This window comes from Leopardus geoffroyi, chromosome D1, assembly GCF_018350155.1.
Source record: "Leopardus geoffroyi isolate Oge1 chromosome D1, O.geoffroyi_Oge1_pat1.0, whole genome shotgun sequence".
Classification (NCBI taxonomy): Eukaryota; Metazoa; Chordata; class Mammalia; order Carnivora; family Felidae; genus Leopardus; species Leopardus geoffroyi.
Genome location: NC_059329.1, coordinates 103,426,885 through 103,442,952, shown reverse-complemented (window position 1 = coordinate 103,442,952; position 16,068 = coordinate 103,426,885). Strand labels below are relative to the sequence as shown.

The following is a 16,068-nucleotide window of genomic DNA, read 5'->3' as shown; positions in this document are numbered from 1 at the left end:
TTTCTTCTTTTTACCTTAATTCAGTTCTCTATGAAGAGATTGGGATGCGTTATCTCCAAATCCTTTCTCTGACATCTTGTATAATGATTTAAGATTGCATTTTGGGGGCGCCTGGGTGGCTCAGTTGGTTAAGCATCCGATTTCAGCTCAGGTCGTGATGTCACGGTTTGTGGGTTCGAACCCCACATAGGGCTCTGTGCTGACAGCTCAGAGCCTGGAGCCTGCCTCTGATTCTGTGTCTCCCTCCCTCTCTCTGCCCCTCCCCCGCTCATGCTCTCTCTCTCTCTCTCTCTCTCTCTCTTTCTCTCTCTCTCTGTCTCAAAAATAAATAAATGTTAAAAAATTGAAAAAAAAAGATTGCGTTTTGTTGTCACAACCATGCTTTCGTTTTAGAGATCCTTGGAAGCAAGTTCTTGCAATACTGAAATAAGGCACAGAGTGAACATGCTGACTGATTTCATCGGAGTGCTCTCCATTTATAATTCTGATTCGATTTTTCTCCTTGCTACAGGGCAGCCATATAATTCCCAACTGATCCCCATGGAGAACAGCACTGAGGTGACTGAGTTCATTCTTGTGGGGTTAACCAATGACCCGAAACTGCAGATTCCTCTCTTCTTAATCTTTGCCTTCATTTATCTTGTCACTCTGATGGGGAACCTGGGGATGATGGTGCTGATTCTCTTGGACTCTCGTCTCCATACTCCCATGTACTTTTTCCTCAGTCACCTGTCTCTGGTGGACTTTGGTTACTCTACTGTTATCACTCCCAAGGTCATGGCTGGATCACTTACAGGAGACGGGGTCATCTCCTATGATGCTTGTGTCACCCAGTTCTTTTTCTTTGTAGCCTTTATCACTGTAGAAAGTTTCCTCTTGGCCTCAATGGCCTATGACCGCTACGTAGCAGTGTGCAGACCCCTGCATTACACCACCACCATGACGACAGTTATGTGTGCTAGTCTGGTCATGGGCTGCTACATTTGTGGTTTCCTGAATGCATCCATCCACACTGGGAATATTTTCAGGCTCTCCTTCTGTAGAGCCAGTGTGGTTGATCACTTTTTCTGTGATGCTCCTCCTCTTCTGGCTCTCTCATGTTCAGACAACTACATCAGTGAAATGGTTATTTTTTTGGTGGTGGGCATGAATAATCTCTTTTCTGTTTTGGTCATCTTGATCTCCTACCTGTTTATATTTATTACTATTCTGAGGATGCGCTCATCTGAAGGACGCCAGAAGGCCTTTTCCACCTGCACCTCCCACCTCACTACAGTGTCCATCTTCTACGGGACTGGCACCTTCATGTATTTACAGCCCAGCGCCAACCATTCCATGGACACAGACAAAGTGGCATCCGTGTTCTATACCATGGTCATCCCCATGCTAAATCCTGTGGTCTACAGCTTGAGGAACAAAGAGGTCAAGAGTGCCTTTAAAAAGGCCATAGGGAAGGCAAAGTCTTCTATAGGATTCATATTTTAAGTATAAAGCATCAACAATAAGGCACTTTCATCCACCTCAGATCTATTTAGAGAAAATGCTTGTCCAGCCCACAAATTTATAAGTTGTTATAGTAATTTTCCAAGCTATTGATTGAGTTTACAAAGCCAAAGTCTTAAAAAATATGATACCAAAGAATAGGTTAAGAAGAAATACCAATAAATGTTATTATTTTAAAAATTCTTCTTGGGGCGCCTGGGTGGCGCAGTCGGTTAAGCGTCCGACTTCAGCCAGGTCACGATCTCGCGGTCCGTGAGTTCGAGCCCCGCGTCAGACTCTGGGCTGATGGCTCAGAGCCTGGAGCCTGTTTCCGATTCTGTGTCTCCCTCTCTCTCTGCCCCTCCCCCGTTCATGCTCTGTCTCTCTCTGTCCCAAAAATAAATAAACGTTGAAAAAAAAAATTAAAAAAAAAATTCTTCTTTTTTTTTCTTTTTTAAAAATTTATTTTGAGAGAGAGAGAGAGAGACAGCAAGCTGGGAAGGGGCAGAGAGAGAGGGAGAGAGAGAATCCCAAGCAGGTTCCACACTGTCAGTGCAGAGCCCAATGCAGGGCTCGAACTTACAGAGTGTGAGATCATGACCTGACCTGAAGTCAAGAGTCAGACACTTAACCACCCAGGCACTCCTAAAAATTCTTCTTAATAAGCATATTCATCCACACTCGCACATGAACATGTATATTCACATGTATGTATAAGCACAGGCATTCACATAAATAATTCATGAGAAACTCATGAAATCCACACACCCACAGAAGGAGAAATTATTTAAGACATACATGAGATAAGTCTATTGGCATAGTAGAATTTAAAGCAATTCTTTTGGTGTCTCAGAACACATTCTTTTTTTTTTTTTTTTTTTTTTTTTTTTTAATTTTTTTTTTTTCAACATTTATTTATTTTTGGGACAGAGAGAGACAGAGCATGAACGGGGGAGGGGCAGAGAGAGAGGGAGACACAGAATCAGAAACAGGCTCCAGGCTCCGAGCCATCAGCCCAGAGCCTGACGCGGGGCTCGAACTCACGGACCGCGAGATCGTGACCTGGCTGAAGTCGGACGCTTAACCGACTGCGCCACCCAGGCGCCCCTCAGAACACATTCTTAACATAAATAGTTCACTTAATGGAAATATGGGTGTGTGTGTGTGTGTGTGTGTGCATGTATATATATGCTTGGTTTTTAAAAATTATTTTTACTTTATCTTTCTACACATGAAAAAGCATTATGTTTTATGTTTGAAAAAAGTAAACTGTATGAAAATACTTCCAAAGTTCCTTGAATGTAGAATTATTATTGATTCTTTGTTTGTTCTTGTTTCTAATGAAAATATATACCTTCACATGGGCATTTATTTTCCTAGCCAAATTTCCATATTAATGAGTCCTATCTAAAAATAATACATTTTTATGGTGGTTTAATAGAGAAAACACATAACAATACAGTAAAAAGAAAAGGATGACAAGGCGTATTTTTATTCACTTAAATAAAAATATAATATTTGATATTTAAAATTTAAGCACCAAGAATTACAATAGTATTAATAACTTATTTGTGTGTAATGCTATGAATTTGTTAATATACAAATCTGCTAAAATTTTGAGTCTCACTATGTCAAAAATTCTGAATCTATATGTACGTCCATTCCTTTCCACAGATTTGGGGAGTTTTAGCCCATTGTTTTTTAAAATATTCTTTCTGCTCCTGTCTCTCCTTTTGAGTGTCTCAGTTGGCATATGTTGGTACACTTGCAGTATCCTACTGTTCTTTGGGACTGTTTATTTTTTCTTCATTAAAAAAAATTTCTGGGGGTGCTTGTGTGGCTCTATTGCTTGGGTGTCTGGCTTTGGCTCAGGTCATGATCTTGCGGTTTGTGGGTTCAAGCCCGCACTGGGCTCTGTGCTGATGGCTCAGAGCCTGGAGCCTGCTTCAGATTCTGTGTCTCTTTCTTTCTATGCCCGTCCCGCTCATACTCTGTCTCTCTCTCAAAAATAAATAAACTTAAGAAAAAAATGTTTTAAAAAATTTCTGTTTTTCAAGTTGGAGTGCTCAACTGATCTGTCTTAAAGTTTACTGATCTTTTTTTTTCTGCCAGTTCCCATCTGCTGCTGATCCATTTATTGAACTTTATAGTTTATTTATCTTTCTTTTCAACTCAAGAATTTCTATTTGTGTTATTAAAAGTAATTTCTATATCTGTATTGATACTCCCTATTTGGTGAGACATTGTTCTCATACTTTTCTTAATTCTTTTAACGTGGTTTCCTTTAGTTCTTTGGCCACATTTATAATATCTGATTTACATCTTTTTCTATTAAGTCCAACCTTAGTATTAGTCATGCTTCCCTCTTTGTGTGATACATTTTTTTTTTGCTATTAAAATATGGGCATTTTAAGTACTAAAATGTAGAATGTTCTCAAAATCAGGTCTCCCCACTGCCACCCTCTAGGACTTACTGTTTTTGGTAATGCTGTTTGTTTGTTTCGTGATTTTCCTAGATTGCTTATGTTAATTCTGTACTTTTTGTTGTGCATAGCCACTGGAGTTGCTCCTCACTTAGCTGAGTGGTCAACTAATGATTGGACAGATTTTTCCATTAATTCTTCCAAGCCTTGAACAGGGGTTCTGTATGTTTGTGTTGGAGCATCTTTTCAATGCTCTGGTGACTTAAAAATCTGCCTTAATTTGCACTTCTTCCTGTGCAGACTCTCCAGTGAAAGATTATGTCTTTCTCAGGTCTTTCTGTGCCTGCAAACAGTCTTGCACATGTACATGATGCTTTGTGATCCCCACACATATACTGGAGTATTTCAAAGCCCACTATGGATTTCTCATTTCCCCAAAAATCACTATTCTTTTTTAATGTTTGTTTTTGAGAGGGTGTAAGTGGGGGAGGGGCAGAGAGAGAGGGAGACAGAGGATCCGAAGCCGGCTCAGTGCTGACAGCAGAGAGCCCGGTGTGGGGCTGGAACGCATGAACTACAAGATCATGACTGAGCCAAAGTCAGACTCTTAACCGATTGAGCCACCCAGGCGCCCCTCCCCAAAAATCTGTTTTAAGAGTATGATCAGGTGATTGCTTGGCCTCAAACGGTGCTACCATCTTAGGAAATTATATTGGTGAACAATCACTTCTCAATGTTTTTACAAACGCTCTAGGAATAAGGCTTTTCTTACAGGGTGAACTGTGTCAGGTGAAATAAAGATTAAAATTGTGAATGCAGGGGCGCCTGGGTGGCTCAGTCGGTTAAGTGGCCGACCTCGGCTCAGATCATGATCTCGCCGTCCGTGAGTTCGAGCCCCGCGTCGGGCTCTGTGCTGACAGCTCGGAGCCTGGACCCTGTTTCGGATTCTGTGTCTCCCTCTCTCTGACCCTCTCCTGTTCATGCTCTGTCTCTCCCTGTCTCAAAAATAAATAAAACGTTAAAAATTTTTTTTTAAAAAATTGTGAATGGAGCTTTTCTAGAAAGCTGCCAGACAGGTGAAATAGTGACATTTCTTGAGTTTGGGGGCCACTGTAATTTAATAGTGACATTTCTTGGGGTTTGGGGCCATTTAAGGGACTCCAGACACATTCTTCTTTCTCCAATTGCTGTCAGGCTGACGTTTTTCTCAGCTCCTGTGGTTCTGCTGGTTTTCAAAGCTAACACAGAATTGGGAAGTAGGGCAGTGAAGATACCAGAAAGCTCACTATTATTATCTAGACTCAGCCATTTTTCTTGAGTACACACGCTTTGGATTGTTGCAAGCCTTTGGTTTATTTCTAGAGCTTTGAAAGTTTTGGGAAACCTCTTGCCTGTGTTGTCTTTGCTTTTATGAAGGGGCAGATTTTCAGAGGCCCTCCCTCTACCATTCTGGAAGTGTTTCTCCAGCCCTATTTAACATCAGCTTCCTTTCTTATGCCCTCTCTGTGTACATTGGTCTATATTTTCAGAATACATATTAAAATCTGTAATTATATATTTCTCTGTGACTTTGATGTCTCTTCCCCATCCAACCAAAATGTACTCATGCAGAAACCATATCTCTTTTGTTCTTCTGTGTATAATCAGAATCTAACACAGAGGCTGAGTTGTGTCTTATTGAGTTGGAACTCAATAAATACTTTGTTGACTTAATATATTCATTAACAGATGAATGAATATGAATGAATATGTCTTTTCAATATCATTATAATTGAGAATAATTGTTGAAAGCAATGTTGCGTGAGACTTCTTGAAGGCTTTATTGAAGGATTTCTTGAAGGATTTCTTGTTCTTTCTGTATTGGTGACCATGTAGAATTACTAAGGAAGGTAATGCTAAGTTTTGATTATTCTTCAAGATGTCCTACATTATCAAGAAGTGAATTTTGAGCACTGACCTAGAATGCATCAATCTGGAATCAGCATTAGTACCATCCTTACAAAAAATAACCAGGCTTTCTGCAATTTTATGCTTTTTATTAAACTCATTAGAGAGCTGAGCTCACAAGGCAGCTATCTAACGCCAAATATAATCAAAGATAGGCAAAGAGATGGGATGAGAGTGCTAGCCTACCTGTGACAGATGCTCTTAGGTTCTATAGTTACTGATAGAAGGATCCATCAAAAATTTAAAATTAATAACTAAAGATTTGCACTCATGTACATGCTCTGCTCTACAGACCTCTCTCAGTGTTTACAAGAAAGACTGGGGGCAGGGTGAGATTTCTGAAAGCACTGCTCTCTTGGGGCTGGCCCAGGAGAAAGGAACAGCAGCCATCACGGAAAAAAGTCCACCCAGATTCCTCTTCCTTACCTTTCTACAGAATAACAGCTTAAGTCACTGCTGTCCTTAGATGCTGATAAAATTCACGGGAACTGATATAAGAAAAGAGAATAAAACCCTCTACTCATGGGAGTGGATCAGGACAATGTCCTGGGATGAGATCACAAGGGGTGTGCTATACCTAGTGTAGGTCAGGATCGCCACAAAGGGTGCCGTCTCTGAGAACTAAGGACAATGTTTCTGTGTAAAATAAAGGCTGTGTCAGCACAGTAAAGAAGGGCAGTAATATCCACAGCAACACTAACCAACATTGAGTAAGAGGTAAACATTCTCTACTGCTAGGAGGGGAACCAAGAACACGGAGATCCTTTCTGAGGTACAGGTGCATGGCAGTGGGGGTTGGCCGCAGTGGTCTAGTCTGGTGTCTCTCACTCTTGCAGATGCACAGACCTGGGCTGGCTGCTGATGTGGATCCCAGACTTGAGTGCAGGGCAGGGATAGAGGGAAGAAGGAAGGATTTAGGCAGCTGGCTTATATGAACACAAATACCTGTGGGGTAGAACTGGCGAAATCTGTAGAAGGTCCACCGCAACTCTGCTGGCAGTTGATTTCTGCCTCATTGTGGTTTTTTGCATTTCCCTGTTGATGAGTGATGTTGAACATATTTTCATGTGTCTGTTGGCCATCTGGATGTCTTCTTTGGAAAAATGTCTGTTCATGTCTTCTGTTCGATGTCTTGACTGGATTATTTATTTTTTGGGTGTTGAGTTTGATAGGTTCTTTATAGATTTTGGATGCTAGCCCTTTATCAGATAAAAGTAATTTTTTTAAATGGTTCCAGCAGAAGATACATCACCATCATCACAGATCTAGAGCCAGAAGGAAATGTTTATATTCTAACACCCTGCCCATGCTAAGTGTCAGCATGACCTTCTTAGCACATTCAAGCACAGTCTTACGCATACTGTGAGTATGAGTACCTCCAAATGTGTTGAGGCAGAAAAGGAAACCATGCACATTCCCACAGGGAATTTTATTATAGAATTGATCTCTCCTAAGGATCAAAATAAAACACAAGAACACTGTGATGCTAGGATATTTAATGTAGATTGGGCTTACTATCCATAAGTACTGTTATGTTTCCATTCTCTATGGATAGTTAGAATCATTGGAATTGACTGCATAGCCAGTGTGTATACAGTGATTTTCCAAACTGGATGAGATATTAAACTTTAAAATAGTTTTATACTTTATGTCCTTTTATGATTTACTAAATAGAATCTATTTGATGTGCTATTTACTAATCAGTGAGACGTCGTTCCTATGGAATGACAGTGTAGTTTCCAGAAAATCATTGTAACCATAAATGGGGATTAAAAGCACTGAGTGAGAATGTAAATAAAAATATTTCAGCAAAAAAGAACACTAGTCATGACTCTAAATGTTCTATAATTCTACGTAGATGTTTTATTTTATGAATGATGAATTATAAATATTCATGATCCAAATATCCAATATATTGATATGATTGAACTTAAAGCTTCATTTATCATTCATTCATTTAACAAATATTTACTGATATTTCCTATGATCCAGAAACTCATTTAGCTATGGAGGGTAGAGTTATGAACAAAGCAGACAAAGCTACTGCTTACACGGAGTTTATGTTTTAATTTGGAGATACATATAATAAATGCTTTTTTTTGTGTGTCCATAGGATTCCTGGAGCTGGGCTGTATATGCATGAAGGTGACTGTACCATTGAAGATGGACACTAGAGAGGTGGGAAACGTAGGTGGACAAAGCCTTTTGATACCCCGGAACTGATTGCATCTTCAAGATGGTGATAAATATAAACAGAAAATAAAGATAACCATGAGAGGAAAAAAAGGAAGCCAGTTATATAGACAAAAACCAACTCACTGATGTACTTATCAGCGCAAGTCAGAACTGTTGACTGCTGAAATATTGCAGAAAAAAATGACGAACCACATTGGACATATGGAAAGAGAGACTGGAGGTATCTCCAATATTTACAGAGGCATTTAGAACACCACAGACATAGCAGCCTGTGACCAGACAAGCACTCACATTAGTGAGTAGTCATGGTGGTGATGTGATGGCAGGGATTTGCACACTGCAGCGTAGCGGTCATAGGCCGCTGAAGCCAAGAGGTAACTTCCCACAGTGGCGAAGACTGCAAAAAAAGGACATCTGAGTAGCACATGCATTGTAGGAGATGACTTTGTTTCCTATAAGAAATCCTGCCATGACCTTGGGTCTGTAACAAAAATCCCTGAGAGACAGGTCACTGAGGAAAAAGCACATGAGAGTGTGGAGACAAGAGCCCAACAGAATCAGCACAGTCCCCACCCCCCCCCCCCCACACCGATTTCCAACTAGAGTGAAGAGGTAGATGAGGGGGAATGTCATAAAGACATTCTGGAGCATCTGTACATCCTAGAAGGATGAACTCAGTCACTTCTGTGTTGTGCCCCATGAATGTCGGTGGGGAATCACAGGATGCCCTGTAGTGATGAGAAGTAAAGGAACAGAGTGTTAAATGGAAAAGAGAGTAGAGTGAGGTGGAAATGTGTAAATGGCTCTGCGGATTGTTTCAATGATGGCAATCTTGTGTTCTTCAAACCTGAAGCGCAAGCAAGACAAAACAATTAGCCTTCATGCTCATTTCTTTTATGAGGTAACTTAGGCTCAACAAGGTTGTGTAATTTGCCCAAGTTTACCCAAATGTTAACTGGCAGAGTCAAGCTTCATCCCAGGCAGACCAATTCCGAAATCCCATGACAGTAACTGAAACTTGAATTGAATTGAGTTAATTCTATTCACAGTCAGCCCTCAAATCCATCGGACCCATCTTAATGGGTTGTTAGGAGTAATGAAATGGCTATGATACTATTCTTAGATGTGGGACTCCCAGTGGGGCCATAGGGGCATACAGGGAAAGTAGAACTGCGGCTACAGACATGTACCACCAGGAAGGCAATCCTGAAGAGAAGGAAATGCATTGAGTGGGAGACTCAAGCTCTGGGACGAGGTGCATATGGTTCAGATTGTACCCTAACACACACTATCTGGGAGACACTTTCCTAACCTAAGTTCTTTGAGCCTCATTCTTTTTCATCTCTAAAACTGAAGATGTAATGCGAAGGGGCAATTGTGAGAGTTCATAAAATAATCATGAAAAACGGTTAAGTAGAGTTAGCTCTGATGTTATTCGTAGGATGAAATCCCGATCTCTATCTTGCCTTGGTAAAGGTGGGAAGCAATATCTATCTAGTCTCTAGATTACGGATTAGTTTTAAAGTCTGATAGCCTCACTCTCTGATTTGTCTTTCCTCACATACTATGCCCACTCAGTTCTTCTGATCGCCCCGTGTGTCTCACTCCGCCTTTCCTCTGACCATATCATTGGCTGCACAAGCCATTCACTCAGTTTTTTCATTGAGATCCATATTTTACTTTGGGTTGGAACAGTTTTCTTATGTTTGGAACTCATTCTTACTCTCATTACTCAGGCCCTCGAAGCTTGGATGACAAAAATCCAGGGTTGAAATGTCATGTCCATGGGTTTTATTATGACTTCCAGATCTGCCTTTGAGGTGAGCTCCATTCCGTAACTTTTCTTATTTAAATTGAATGCAGCCTATGCCACAGCTTTCACTCATTGGTAACTACTCTTCTCTACTGACTGAAGGGCTTCATGACTTCCCCTTTCACAACCCAGTTCCTAAGGACATTTGTGTTTGCTCACCTTTGACAAATTCTTTTTAGCATATACTGTGTTCTATAACCTCCACTAAGAGCATTCCGTGTGTGTGTGTGTGTGTGTGTGTGTGTGTGTGTGCATTCTTTCTTCCTCCTCACAACTTTATACGGTAGGTAGTGTAATCTTTATGCTACAGCTTTATAAGGATAACTTATAAATTAACAACAATAATTTTAAAAGTTATAGCATCCCACAAGTTTACCCTATGATGTTATAAGATACAGAGTATTATCACCCACATTTTGTGGTTAAGGAATTGAGGGTTGGAGAGGTCATGTGACTTTACAGATGTCTACACGTACGTAGCAAGAAATAAACTCAAGATTCGTATCCAGATCAGACAGATTGTAAACCTGTGCCTTCAGTCACCAGACTTTCTGGCGTTTAAGTGAGCTAGTAGTAATATGGGGAAGATAAGAGGAAAAGAAGGTTGAAATAGAGTAAGGAGCTTTATAATTCATGCTGATCCTCTTGGAGTCTAAAGAAGTTTCATTTCACCCCATTATACTTACCTTTCCTTCCGTAACAGACCTATGGTTAGGAAGCAGAATGAAATTACTACCTAATCAATCAGAGCATAATCTAGCCTCTGTTTCTTATTGCTGTTGCTTTTATCCTCTTTAGGAAAACACTATGTTGCCTCCTAAGTATTACTAAACTGCTTATTTGTTGAATGATGATGTACATTTGGATATTTAAGACCAGCTCTACCTCACTGTTTCAGAAGAAACATTCACAGCATCCATTACTTTGCCAAAGTAAGTCACAGTACACACAGCCTCCCTACTGTTTTTGCATGAATTACACGTCTCACTAAAAATGTATAGAATATGTAGAACCTTACCTTGCTCCTTGACAAGAAGGGAAAGGCAGCCATAAATTGTGTCTCTGATACCAGAACCTCAACCAGAGTAGAATGAGTATATCCTACTGAAGAGGCTCTCTCCGGTACTGGTGAAAAGGCTTCAAGGTCTCTGAAGCATGGAGGAATGGAGGAAAAAAATCATTGACGTGGAGCTAGGAAGACAGTTCAGGTACATCTCCTATGTATTCTTTATGATCCTTGGAAGAGTCATTTACCCCTGTCAAATTCAGCTTCCTGATTTGTGAAGTGGAAATAATAAAATTGTATCTCCCGCCCACCTTACAGAATTCTATCTGTGAAGAACAAATGAGGGAAGGTCTATAAACCAACTTGGTAAGGGGATTCTCATATTAACCTGAATCAGTATAGTTCTTATCTCAGAGTGGGTTTTTTGGGCAGCTCCGAAGAAAATTCTTTTTGGAGGAAGATGGTGTCTGTACCAGGAACAACTAACATTCGGATGAATAAACAGAGGAGCAGAAGGGTTCTGCACCCAGATGGGTCCTCTAAAGTGATGTTAAATGGAGTGATTTGGGGATTCCCAAGGCTAATGAGTGGGAACCAGGAGAAAGTTACAGGGACGCAGAGTTCTCAGGGGAGCCGGAGCCCTATGGGAGTAGCCACAGTTCCCCTCGCTTATTTAGGAAAGAAGCAATTAAACTGTCAGTGGGGAACTGAAGTGTCTGTTGAGTAAGCACACCTACCTATTTGGATTATTTGTCTTTTTTTTTCCTTCTTCTAATTGAGGTATAATTTACATACAGTTATATCCACACTTTTCAATGTATTGTTCTGAGTGTTTGTACTAATGTAATTGGCCCTATAACCACCATCACATCAGGATATAAAACAGTTTATTACCCCCCCCAAATTTCCTACAACTCTTTGTAATTGACCCCTTTTTCCACCTCCTAGCAACCACTAATTTGTTTTCAGTCCCTATAGTTTTTGCTTGTAAGAATGTCATAAAAAAAGAATCATGCAGTAGGTTATCTCTTGAGTCATGCTTCTCTCCCTTAGCATAATGCATTTGAAATTTATGGAGTTGTACTTGTTCTGTAATTGGTTCCTTCTTATTACTAAGATGTATTCTATGTATTCAGATTGTTTATCCATTCTTCAGTTGAGGGAAACTTGGGTTGTTTCCAGTTTCAGCTAATACAAATAAAGATCCTATAAACATTCACATACAGGATTTTATGTGGCCATGTGCTTTTATTTCACTTGCATAGATTGTTAGAAGTGAGATTTCTAGGTCACGTGACAGTTGCCAACCTGTTTTCGACAATGGCGTACTACTTTGTATTCCCATCAGCAACGTATGAGAGTTCCAACTGCTTCACATCCTTGATGGTACTCTATATTTAGAGGTGGGCTTTTTTGGCATTAGTTATTCTAATAAGTTTATAGTGTATCTCCTTATTGTTTCAGTTTGCATTTTTCTAACAACTAATGCTGTTGAGCATCTTTTTATGTGCTTATTTGCCATTCTAATTATCCTCTTTTGTGAAAAGTCTATTAAAATCTTTTGCCCATTTTTGATACATGCACCCCGATGTTTATAGCAGCACAATCTATAATAGCCAAATTGTGGAAACAGCCCAAGTGTCCATCCATTGATGAATGGATAAAGAAGGTGTAGTACACACACACACACACACACACACACACACACACACACACTGGAATACTACTCAGCCATCAAAAAGGATGACGTCTTGCCATTTGCAATCACGCAGATAGAGCTAGAGAGTACAGTGCTAAGCAAAATAAGGCAGCCAGAGAAAGACAAATACAAATACCATACGAGTTAACTCATATGTGGAATTTAAGAAAAAATGAGCAAAGGAAAAAAGAGAGAGAGAGAGACAGAGAGAGAGAGAGAGGCAAACCAAGAGCCAGACTCTTGATTATAGAGAACAAACTGATGGCTACCAGAGGGGAGGTGGGTGGGAGGATGGGTCAAATAGGTCATGGGGATTTAGGAATGCACTTGTTGTGATGAACACTGGGTGTTGCACGAAAGTGTTGAATCACTACATTGTACACCTGAAACTAATATTACACTGTATGTTAACTTACTTGAATATAAAAATTTTTTAATAAAAATTTTGAAAAAGTAAAAAGTACTTTTGATAAACGCTTTTGGAATACTTTCGGGCTTACAGAAAAAGTGCAAAGACAGGGTAAGTGTTCCCGTACACCCTTTGCCCAGTTTACCCCAGAGTTATCATCCTACAGTACCTTGGTACACGTGTCAGTACAAATCCAACATTCACACATTGCTATTAACTGAATCCCATACCTTATTCAGATTTCACTAGCTTTACCTTCCGATGTCCTGTTGCAGTATCCTATCCATGATACCACGTAAAGAAATAAAAAGGGTTATTGTTTGGGGCACCTGGGTGGCTCAGTCGGTTAAGCGTGACTTCAGCTCAGGTCGCGATCTCATGGTCTGTGAGTTGGAGTGACACATTGGGCTCTGACAGCTCAGAGCCTGGAGACTGCTTTGGACTCTGTGTCTCCCTCCCTCCCTGCCCCTCCCCTGCTTGCTCTTCCTCTCTCTCTCTCTCTCAAAAATAAAGAAACATTAAACATTTTTTAATGGTTATTGTTTTACCATTATGGTAAACCATTGGAGATGTTGACCAATATTGGATCTAGTAGTAGAAATTGAAAACACATTATCAAGTTATTGAGGGAATCGCATTGGCAAGAAAGCCGTGAGCCGTGATTTTAACATTCTTTGGCTGAGCATTAAAACAACTCTAGAAATTTAAAATTGTGTGTGTGGAAATAAGCTGCAAAAACTGAATATACCTCAAAGATCTCATAATCCCTAACACACACTTAAAACTGCCTGATGTGGCCATCGGCATCACATAAAAACATTACACAAAACAGCACTCAATATAAACCCACTTGTTCCTGGACATGGCCAGACACTAATATCCCATGTCCCTAGCGTTGAACAGTCCTTTCTTTTTTGAAATATCCCAGAACTTTTCAGTTGAACCCTGCAACTAACTAAGACCCATCAAAAGTTCTTGAAAACCAATTAGAAAGTCTCTTCTAAAAATCCCATCTTAATAAAATGCTTGTCAATTTTATACCATCTCAGTATTTCTCCTTTTTAATCTATAAAATTTACTCGCCTTTACAACATCTTTAAACCCCTGCTAAAACACAAATAATAGCAGATAGCTTCCCTTGCTAAAGCAAAGCAAAGCAAAACAAAACAAAACAAAACCAGCCTCTGTTAATTTTGTCTCTGATTTCATTTTGTCTTTGATACACTTCAGAAATGATCTTAAGGAATAATGGATGAGGGGGAAAGCCCCACACATCTAACAGGACTAGGGGCCAGGAAAAACAATGGAAAATGGAGTTTTCCCAGAAAGAAAAACAGAATCTCATAAAGAAATATCTCCATGGTCAAGTTTGAGGGGCCTTCATAATGCTAACTCAGCAAGATTTCCAAAGTGACCCTTGTATCTCCATTCTTTACTTTCACAGAAGAGAATTTTTTTCCACTTCTCTTCATTCTGTTTGTATATCATACACTGAGTATGATGTGGGATAAGCTGTTTGTTTTTTGTCTGTTTGTTTATTTAGTTCATACGTTCCCGGACCACAAGGAACCACCTTCGGACTGAATGGAGGGAACCATTTAACCCCTTTGATTTGGACATTGAAACTTTATAGGGATTAGTTGGAATTTAGGATGTCTCCCTAGCGACAGTAGATAATATGTTCCATGGGAGCGGAGGGAGTGAAATGGATATTTGATGATCGTAAACATTACAGTGGGAGAAACTTGTTTTTTCTACGCCAAACCATTTTCTGTTTCCTCTTGAGCACATAACTGTACTAATTTCTCAACCCGCATGCAATTAGTTGAGGTCACGTCATTGTATTCTTGTCAATGAAAGTGAGCATAAGTCACATGTGTCAATTCCAAGTCTGGTCTGGGAAACCTCCCAGGTGACCGTCTGCTTATTCTCTCTTCCATCATCATCTGCTGGATAGAGGATCCAGGCCGTAGGGGTGTGGAGCCACTAAATGGAAAGAGCTGGATTGCTGAATCACTGTGTAAGATCCCACAGAACAACTAACTGAACAGAATACGAGCAAGAAAAATCTCTATGTTTAAGTCACTGTGATTTCTGCAGTTCCCTTGTATAGCAGCGGCGTTATTTATACAAACCAATATAAAAAGATTCCCATAAGACAATCTGCAGGCTGTTTGGCGAGAAGAAGGGGGACATATGACAAGAAATACTGTCAAAGGTCTACAAGACAATTTAGTTCCACAAATATTTAACATTAATCCCCACTCAGCTTCTAAACATAACTACCGTGGCTAGGACAATTAACATTAGCATAAGTTTTGGATAAAAAGAGAAAAGCCTGTTCCAACCAAATTTGCTGATCTAAGAAAACTTACTAAAATCCTCTGAGCTTCTCCTGAAGGTAAATAATGCCTATTTTGCTGGGTGAGAGAGCAGAGACCACTTAGCACAGCGCATGACAGAGAATAGCTATTCAATAAATATGTTCTTTTTCTTCTCTTCCTCTTCCTGCTCCTTCTTCCTCTTCCTTTTCTGTATTGTCATCCTTCTTTATCTACCCAAACACGTATTAAGTATATATTTAATATATAAACATATTTATCAGCTGCGTCGTTAACTATTAATAAATTGGAATATATCCAGTTATATATTTTTATAAATATTAATACTTGTTATGTATATTTAATATGTTATATATTATATAGATATACTTTTACATTTATAAGCATAGCTGTACTATTTAACTGTGAACTCTTTGAGGACAAAGGTGCTATCACATTTAGTTCTGTATTCTCAGAACCGGTCCGATGTCGGTGAAATAAAAGACAATTTTTCAGTTGTCACTGGAACAAAGGATGGTGGTGAGGAGCTGACGGGCCATAGATGTCCTTCCTGTGGCGCCTGGGCAGCAGTGTGTAAACCTCCACATTGTACCCCGCCAGGACAGCCTACGTGCTTGGTCATCTGGCCACAGACTGCGGAGGTCTGTGGGTTTCCTGAAGGCCAGAATTCACTCTAAATCTTTCTTTTTGTGAGTCTGATATGGCTCATCACTTCTTCTGAGAAAGCAAGCAGTCAGTCATGGCCCCCTGT

At 39.9% G+C, this 16,068-nt stretch overlaps 1 protein-coding gene and 1 pseudogene across 1 annotated transcript; one reads left to right on the top strand and one right to left on the bottom strand.

The window, feature by feature from the left end:
- Positions 1–537: 537 nt before the first annotated feature.
- On the top strand, positions 538–1,485 carry LOC123602722 (olfactory receptor 5B12-like). The gene has a single exon (XM_045487190.1). It carries the CDS (start codon positions 541–543, stop codon positions 1,483–1,485), a length of 945 nt encoding a protein of 314 aa, XP_045343146.1. The 5' UTR covers positions 538–540.
- A 6,367-nt stretch (positions 1,486–7,852) lies between these two features.
- Positions 7,853–8,576, bottom strand: LOC123600542 (annotated as a pseudogene).
- Positions 8,577–16,068: the final 7,492 nt, after the last annotated feature.

Bases quoted from the DNA above. Each gene is read 5' to 3' on its own strand.
- LOC123602722 (XM_045487190.1), top strand. From the start codon at position 541: ATGGAGAACAGCACTGAGGTGACTGAGTTCATTCTTGTGGGGTTAACC.